General features: G+C 37.8%; 1 protein-coding gene across 1 annotated transcript; it reads left to right on the top strand.

Annotated features, from left to right (window-relative positions):
• Positions 1 to 8,325: 8,325 nt before the first annotated feature.
• LOC145039422 (DUF724 domain-containing protein 8-like) lies at positions 8,326 to 9,021 on the top strand. The gene has a single exon (XM_078987483.1). The coding sequence runs from the start codon at positions 8,326 to 8,328 to the stop codon at positions 9,019 to 9,021; it is 696 nt and encodes a 231-aa protein (XP_078843609.1).
• The last annotated feature ends 900 nt before the right edge of the window (positions 9,022 to 9,921 follow it).

The raw sequence follows: 9,921 nt of genomic DNA, 5'->3' as shown, positions 1-9,921 counted from the left end.
ATCAGAACAGATTAAGGAGTGATGTTATGGTTCGAGTACCATGCATCAGAGCAGATTGAGGAGTGATGTTATGGTTCGAGTACCATATATTATGGCAGATTGAGAAGTGACGTCAGGGGCTGAGTACCATGGTTCTTAGCAAATGATGTTTGTGATTCTCTGGTTTTCCGATCAGGATTGATTGGTGGAGTTCGGGAACGATGGGGTTTTAGGCCTGAGGGCCATGATTGAGTCCGAAGAGGCATCCCTTGAGAGGGAGGTCGAGAGCATTTCAGAGTATTATTGGTAAGATGTCAGATGTAGTCGCAAGACTCAGGGATTAGTAGAGAAGGAATTTATGGGGGTGATATGTGCATATTTAGTGTGTATTAAGTGTAGTTTATTATTCATATATTAGCTAAATTGTTGCATATTATGGACAAAAGGTACTTAAAAGTGTTAAATTGTGTTTTTCAGTCCAAAGATGAAGCTCGGAAGCGAAAGGAAGCAAGAGAAGCGGTTAAGAGCTCAAGAGTGGAAAGAAGAAAGAAAACAACCAAAATAAGGCTTCTACTCGTCGAGTTATCTCTTGACTCGACGAGTCCGGTCGCGGATTCAGAAAGATAAGCATTCGGAAGTCAAGACAGTTATCAGGTTACGACTAATGTGAGAGGGACTCGACGAGTCACGATATGACTCGACGAGTCGGTATGCATATATAAAGATAACTCTTTAATGCGAAAAAGAGAGAATTCTGGGAAGTTTCAAAGGTGTTAAGCTGCGAATAAGAAGCCAGAAGAACCCTAGAAGTCGACCAAAGAAGCTAGAATCCAATTCCGGGAGTAATTAAGGCGTAATTTCATCATTCTACTTGATTCTTTTGTTTTGTCAATATGATTAAGCAACTTGAACTTATTTGTTTGCTGTTATTCACCTTAGTTATGAACTAATTTCTTTATACTTCTGTTTGGGGATACAAAGTTGACAATATGGTTTGATTGATTGGTAGGATTAATTCTAAGTTGGTGATTAATTGTTATTTTAGCTTGCTAAAGAACCTTGTGTATGAATGATAATTTATTTTCTGTTAATAGGAAGATAGTTAATTAGCATGAACATCTATTAATTATCAACCTCATATGATAAGTGACCACTAAATCATATGTCTAGGATTAATGAATATGAAACTAGGATTAATAAGTAAATTGAGTAAATTCATGTGCAAGCTTGTAAGATGACTATCGAACAAGAGGTTAATTAAGAATAACAAATTAATTAACTCTTGCAAGTCTAACTTAACCCGAATAATTAATCTAGTAAATATAATTAAGTTGAGCAATTGGCCACTGTTTGAATTAGTTTATTTGCTAAGGATTAGGGTAGTGAACACAACTTAATCACTTGAATCGGTAACCAACGAAAGAATTAATCCATTGCACTATTACCTTAAAAGCAACCATAAAGTTAACCGAGTTGAACTAAACATAAGTTTCTTTCCCATTATTGAATCTAGTTAATTTGTTCTTTTCTAGCCTTGCATTAGTTTTGTTTAATAAGTTTCTAGTCTTGTAAAACTAGAGAAAAACCCTTATTTGCTAAAGTAATTTAGATAGAATTAGTTTTTAATTTAATTTGCCGTTCCCTGTGTTCGATACCCTGCTTATTTAGCTATACCACAATTGATAGGTTCACTGCCTTTTGTGTGTTATTTGATAATTAAAGTAGGATTAAAACTAAGTGAGTTTTACACACATCAGGGGGATTGCGGCCTGAGTGAGTGATCAGTCGATGGAGGAAATGTCACCTTCTGTGACCTGATGGGTGCTATTTATGTTTCCTGTGGGAAACAGGAGAAACGTGAGATTTCAGTTATGGGTTTAGGAGTAAACCCTACGGGTTGACATTGATGGCGATTTTCCACCAGAGTATCAGGCAGCATGTCTGCCGCAAGGAAATGATCTATCATGAGCAGGTATTTAGTGGGGACTGAGATAGTCAACAACCACACTACACCCTAATTGAGTATAGTAGGGCGTATGATAGCGGTATCAGCGGGTAATCCAGTCGAGTATATCAGCGCGGTGGCTCTTCTGTCTGTGATGGGTATTGAGTGTGGTAGTGGAGTCCCTATTCTCATGATGATTCACGTGTTGGATCAGGGGTTGAGAAGTCGAGGATGAGGAGTATGATGATTTACTGTTTCATTCTAAGGGTAAAAATGGAAACACAACAAATCCCAAAATTCATCTATCATATTCTAAATTAAGATCTTCAAGTACTTCCAAATGAACCAAGAATGGAATAGAAAAAGGATTATAAAATCTACTAAAAAACTCAATTTTAATAGTAAAATCCCAAAAGTGACCGAAATGCCCCTGCTCTCTTTGATAACGATTTTGGTTTTGTGAGATCACAAGCCTCAATTCAATCCAACATTCAGTGCATATGAAACATCAAATTAAATCCCAACAACACCAAGTAAAACCAATAGAAAAGATAAACACGGAATTACCAAATACCTCTTAATCAAGAGCATATAAATCAAATTTTCTGACCAAAATACTAAAAAAAACAAATTTCAAAATAATCACAATTTAACTAGCAACTTTCTATCAGACCATAACAGCCTATTATTATAAAAAATTGCCTAAAATACCCCTTAAGCAGCTTCAGTAATAATCGATCCTTTTTAATAATTAACCAAAATTTCCGAAAATACCTCTTTTTGTTTGGCCCATGAGGATACTTTTACTATACTTGCTCTTCATCCTTAGTCCTCTGTCTTCTAATCACAAACCAACTTCTCCTTCTCACAATATGGCATGAAATTAATTCTTATTGGCAAAAAAGAAAGCAAATGATGGTTAGTAACAGAAGAAGTCATTTTGGTGGCTGATATGTCTGATGATAGGAAATAGAATGGTAAGGAGAAGACTAAAATCAAAACTCAAAAGTCAACACTAATTAAAAAAACTCACCTGCAAGAGTGGTGCTTCAATGGCAGTGGAGAAGCTAAGATTCTGAAAACCCAACCAAAGCAAAAACTGAATTCAAAAATTAAAGAATCGGAAAGTGAAATTCAGAATTAACGAAGGAAAGCCTACCGGAAGATAAGGTAGGAATACAAAAAAAAAATAATAAAAACAATAAACCTGGAAGAGGAGTGATTCAGATTAAGGGAAGCAAATACGCAGCTCCAGAGCAGAGGAAACACCAGAAGCATCGACGTAAAAACCAAAACCCTAAAAAGAACTAAAAAACAGAGATGCAGGGCTGTGAAGACTATTTGCGCGACCAGAAACCGAATTATGTGATGGGATTATAGCGTTTTAGGGAGAAAAAGAGATCGAGTAAGAAATATGAGTTTTTTTTGGTGATGAAGAAGGTTTTCAGCAAGGAGGGTGAAAGATTGAAGGTGAGTTTCAAGTGAGACGAACGATACATGTGAAACCCAAAATTGGGGAAGACCCAAAAAGGAGAAATTGAATGGCAATTTTAGAGAACAAAATCGAACGATAACAAAGATAAAAGCAAAACTTATTTACCTAGTAATTCTTACTTGTCGATGGATGTTGTGGCGGACGATGGTTAACAGGGTGTCTAACTATTCACTACATGAAATTATAGTATTACCGGCGACGGGCGTCGCCGCTAAAGGTTGAAAATGTCGTCGCTGATACCTTTAGCGGCGACACGTCGCCGCTAAAGGGTCGTTGCTATTGCTTCGTCGCTAATGCTTCTTTGGTCGCCGCTATTGCCTTCTGTCGCCACTAAAGACGCGTCGCTGCTAATACTATCTGTCGCCACTAAAGGTGTCGCCGCTATTTATATGTATTTGTATACATACAAATACACATACATACATAATACACATACAAAAACACATATACATACATAATTTACATACAAAATACACATATACATATAAATGATCATACAAAAACACATATACATACATAAAAATACACTCAAAATACACATATACATACAAATGCAAATACAAATACATATCCACATCTACAAACAAAATACACATACAAATACACATCTAAAATATCAAATTTTCGTCATGAACAGTGGTGGTGGCGGTATACTCTGGCAAGAAGGTGGAAAATGGAGAGGAAGAGGGAAAACACAGAAGTAGATCAGGGAAGAAAGTGAAGACGAAGCTGATTTTATTATCGATGCTCTTTAGCGGCGACGGGCGACCTTTAGCAACGACACATCGGAGGGAAAACTATCTGGGGTTTCCTACATCGTTGGATTATTGCTTAAATCGACGGATGGGGTTGAAATGACGCAGATCGCCAGAACAGGAAATAGCGGCGACGGGCAGCCTTTAGCGGCGACACACCGGAGGGAAAATAACGCAGGGTTTTCTATGTCCTCCTAGTTGTTGGATCATCATCTAAATCAACGGTTAGGGTTGAAATGACGCGGATCGCCAACACACGCCTTTAGCGGCGACACCTTTAGCGGCGACGGGCACTTTAAGCGGGGACAAAAACCACGTTTGTTTGATGTCGCTGCTAAAAGTGACTGTCGCTGCTAAAGGTGTCGCCGCTATTGCCTGTTATTAATTCATCCTTAGTCCTCTGTCTTCCAATCACAAACCAACTTCTCCTTCTCACAATATGGCATGAAATTAATTCTTATTGGCAAAAAAGAAAGCAAATGGTGGTTAGTAACAGAAGAAGTCATTTTGGTGGTTGATATGTCTGATGATAGAAAATAGAATGGCAAGGAGAAGACTAAAATCAAAACTCAAAAGTCAACATTAATTAAAAAAAACTCACCTGCAAGAGTGGTGCTTCAATGGCACCGGAGAAGCTAAGATTATGAAAACCCAACCAAGAAAAAACTAAATTTAAAAATTAAAGAATCGGAAAGTGAAATTCAGAATTAACGAAGGAAAGCCTACCGGAAGATAAGGCAGGAACAAACAAAAAAAAAAAAATTAAAAACAATAAACCTGGAAGAGGAGTGATTCAGATGAAGGGAAGCAAATATGCAACTCCAGAGCAGAGGACACACCCAGAAGCATCGACGTAAAAACCAAAACCCTAAAAAGAACTAAAAAAAACAGAGATGCAGGGTTGTGAAGACTATTTGCACGACCAGAAACCGAATTATGTGATGGGATTATAGCGTTTTAGGGAGCAAAAGAGATCGAGTAAGAAATATGAGTTTTTTTGGTGATGAAGAAGGTTTTTAGCAAGGAGACTGAAAGATTGAAGGGGAGTTTCAAGTGAGACGAACGATACATGTGAAACCCAAAATTGGGGAAGACCCAAAAAGGAGAAATTGAATGGCAATTTTAGAGAACAAAATCGAACAATAACAAAGATAAAAGCAAAACTTATTTACCTGGTAATTCTTACTTGTCGATGGATGTTGTGGCGGACGATGGTTAACAGGGCGTCTAACTATTCACTACAAGAAATTAGAGTATTACCGGCGCCGGGCGTCGCCGCTAAATGTCGAAAATGTCGACGCTAAAGGGTCGTTGTTATTGCTTCGTCATTAATGCTTCTTTGGTCGCCGCTATCTGTCGCCACTAAAGACGCGTCGCTGCTAATACTATCTGTCGCCGCTATTTATATGTATTTGTATACATACAAATACACATACATACATAATACACATACAAAATACCCATATACATACAAAACACATACACATACATAATTTACATACAAAATACACATATACATATAAATGATCATACAAAAACACATATACATATATAAAAACACACTCAAAATACACATATACATACAAATGCAAATACAAATATATATCCACATCTACAAACAAAATACACATACAAATACACATCTAAAATATCAAATTTTCGTCATGAACAGTGGTGGTGGCGGTATACTCCGACAAGAAGGTGGGAAATGGAGAGGAAGAGGGAAAACACAGAAGTAGATCAAGGAAGAAAGTGAAGACAAAGCTGATTTTATTGTCGATGCTCTTTAGCGGCGACGCCTTTAGCAGCGACACATCGGAGGGAAAACTATCTGGGGTTTCCTACATCGTTGGATCATTGCTTAAATTGACGGATGGGGTTGAAATGACGCGGATCGCCAGAACAGGAAATAGCGGCGACGCCTTTAGCGGCGACGGGTAGCCTTTAGCGGCAACGGGTAGCCTTTAGCGGCGACACACCAGAGGGAAAATAACGCGGGGTTTTCTATGTCCTCCTAGTCGTTGGATCATCATCTAAATCAACGGTTAGGGTTGAAATGACGTGGATCGCCAACATAAGCCTTTAGCGACGACACCTTTAGCGGCGACGGGCACTTTTAGCGGCGACAAAAAACGCGTTTGTTTGATGTCGCTGCTAAAAGTGACTGTCGCTGCTAAAGGTGTCGCCACTATTGCCTGTTATTCTTGTAGTGATTGTTGGTGAACGAAGGGGGAACTGTTCATGTTCACGAGCCGTATAATCACGAAGTTGCTGACCTCCTGACGGTGAGATTATTTGAGGCGGAGGCAGAGGCAGTGGTGCTTTTCTGGAAGAAGTCTAGGCAAAATAGTAACAATGGAGAACCGGGGGAGAGGATGAAGAATGAGATGTGTATAATTTAGACCAGAGATAAAAGAAGACGGTGGAAAAATCTCGAAGTAAAAGGGTTAACCTGTGGTAACCCGAGGAACACGTGTACACACAATAAAATTATTTCCATAAGATACCCTCAAATCAAAAAGTAATCCAAAATTAAGGATCAAGAATGGCAGAAATAAGTAATGTAAGTATGGGGACCAAAATAGACAAAAAAAAAAAAAAATGTTAACTGTTCCTAAGCTTCACTTCTTTAATATATATATATATATATATATATATATATATATATATATATATATATATATATATATATATATATATATATATATATATATATATATTTTAAGAAGCTGTTTTTTTTAATTATTTTTCTAATTGTTCTTTATAGTCGCTATTTTTTGTAAATTTTTTTTACATTTAAATCGGCTTATTACCTGTTTGTGTTTTAAACCGAAAATAAATCGTTAACTAGTTTATTTTTATTCAACTTGTGTAAACAAAAACCGTTCCTTCAACGCAATTGGAAAACTTCTCCATGATCAAAAGGTTGCTGCTTCCTTTCCCATATCATTCAAAGTCTACTCCATCGTCAATGCTCTTCATTATCACCAACAGTAACTATAGTTATCAATTGGAAGGAAAAGAAGGGGATTGATAAATCAATTTTTTTCTACTGGATCTTTATTTACTTGGTAAGTTGCTCTTCATTCTCTCTACAACTTTTTTCTAGAACCGCAGATTTATAAAAACAAAAAAGATTGGAAGCTAGCTGGTAAATTACAGGGTACAAAATACATACCAAAAGAAAATCAGAAGAAAAGAAAATTACAAGCAGGTGCACAATCAGATGCAGTCTTCCAAATATATGGTGATAGGTGTAGGGTGAATATGTAGATGTGAGAATCTTTCATCGCCTTTTATAACTTATACACATTTGAACATAATTGGAGGGTAATGGTTGAAACTTGAAAAATGATAGTGGGGTTAAAGTCGAGGGAGCTTATGAGAGTAATAAGAGAATAAGACTAGTGGACCTGCAATAGGAAATCTTTCACAAAAAGTTCAATTAGAGCATAATTTTGCATGTCCTGCCTCTTGCCGTGTCTGTAACGTTATATATAAATCAGCATGCATCCTTTCTTTACATGATATTGCAGTCATGGTATATTCGATTCAATTCTAATTTTGAATGAATAATCAATATACATCTCTTTCCCATTATCAAATCTTATGCGCATATGTTACATATGGTAGGTCAGAGATTGAATGTGGTCATGTATATGGGATAGATGATCAAATGAGAATATGATACCCATGTTCACCTGGTCCTCAGCATAACTCGTCACTCTCACATTTTTCTCTCTACTCCCTCTCTCTATATATACCAAGTAATTCTGGCATGTTTATTTTCAAAACAAAGCAATTAACTTCAAGCAAATACAGATGAAGGAAAAGCCAAGCGTCCCTCAGAGATCCTCCGAACACTTCATTGGGATGCTTTATTAATGATTTCCTACTGAAGTGTTTGGGGGAACTTTAAGGGCTACTTGACACCAAAATAGTAGAGTCTCACAGATTGCTATTGCTCGTAAACGTCTCATCATGTGATCTTTTATGTACATTAGCATATGCAGTTGCAGTTGGTTAGCAATCTTTCTTAATGATTTATGCTTCACGCATATTATTAGCTTAAACACAACGTGTTTCTTAGTAGGTGATTGGGTTTAAAGAAATTTTCTAAATCATTACTTGAACAGCAATTACTTAAATCCATGAGTATTAAACGACAAATCGGTATAGACTCTGAATCTCCTCCAAGTGGAGGAACCAAGGGAGAAGAAGGTTTAGGTTTTGGTGATAATTTGCCCTTTAAGATAAGCAGCCCTACACTGTGGAAGACAATAGAATCGATAGAAGTGTTGCGTACGATTCCACAGAAACCACATTTCCGAGCATTGGAAGGCGTGAAGGAGAGCGAGCGGGAAGGAGTGGCCATTGGTAGCATGGTGACATTTTCCAGGGTGGTTGACAAGACTTGTGCGCTGCGGTTTGAGGATCCGAGAAGCGCGATAGAGGAGTGTTTGGAAACGGTGGCGGAACTGGAACTTCATGGGTTTCAGGTGGAGCTGGTAAGAGAGCGGTTGACACGGCTGCTTCTCATAAAGGAGAAGCAGGAGGAGGAGGATCTCCAACAACAACGTTTGAAAGGGATCACACAGAAAATGGAGGAGGCGCAGATGGAAGGAAACAGACTGGATTCAGAGATTGATGAAATTGATAGGGGGATAAGAGACTTGGAGAAGAGACGCAGGCGGCTGCTGTCCAACAAGGAAAAACATGACTCACAGATGGGTCTTATTAAGGCCGTAGGGGACAGGCTTCACAAACACCTCACTGAAGTTGGACTGGATTTTCATTGCTTGGCAGCTGCCCCCTTTCTTCCATCTGGTATCATTATGAATGATTGATTGGAATTTGATTTTTTTTTTTTTTTTTTTTTTTTTGAAAATTTTCGTTATTGCATGGCGTATTTAGTGGAATGAAGACATTCAATTGACAATTGACAATTATGGGGAATGACACGCCCCATAAGCCAAAACAAGCTAAAAACTACATAAAACAATAAAAGTCAAGGAGGCAGTCTCAAAAGCCCAATAAATAACTTTAAAGAAACATTAACAACATAGACAATAACATAACCACAAAGTACATGGAAAAAACATACGTGTGGGTGGAAAGTGAAACGGGCACTTTGTGGTGATATCTCCATTCGGCAAAGGAAGGCTCCAAATGACCTTAGCTTTAGCGACATTTGGGGTGGGCTTTTTAGTAAGACTCAAGAGTCTCAAGCAAACATAATCAGTAATAGTCTTGCCCATTGAATCATATGGTTCTATTGTTTGAAGAATAGGTGGTAGAGAGAATTGGGGTAGAAGTTACATAAACTACAAATAACTGAATGAGATTTTGATGGGGTTCCTATATACAAAATTTCATCATGCGTTCGGAGTCAATCTTTCAACGCCACCCATAAGGTGAATGCCTGGTGGGAAATGTTTAGAGAAAATCATCTTGATCTTTCAGCGCCACCCATAAGGTGAATGCCTGGTGGGAAATGTTTAGAGAAAACCACTCAAGATGATGTTGATCAACAACTAGTTCCTATGGAAGAATACTAAGTCAAACCACCCTAACGAAGAACGGGGAGGGAATTCTCTCCTTATTTCTTCAAAGGAGTTTATGAGGGGAAATGTGAAAGAAAAAGGGAGGAGTCTAGTATTAAGAATAATATGAGTATCACAAAGAGTTAGGGTTGACCCAACTATCTCTAGCCAAAATAGTAGGCTTCGTTTAGGGTTGCGAGTTTT

Source organism: Lactuca saligna, chromosome 4, assembly GCF_052625555.1.
Source record: "Lactuca saligna cultivar CGN05327 chromosome 4, ASM5262555v1, whole genome shotgun sequence".
NCBI lineage: Eukaryota > Viridiplantae > Streptophyta > Magnoliopsida > Asterales > Asteraceae > Lactuca > Lactuca saligna.
Note: the sequence above shows the minus strand (reverse complement) of the source record. Positions and strands in the feature narration are given on the sequence as shown.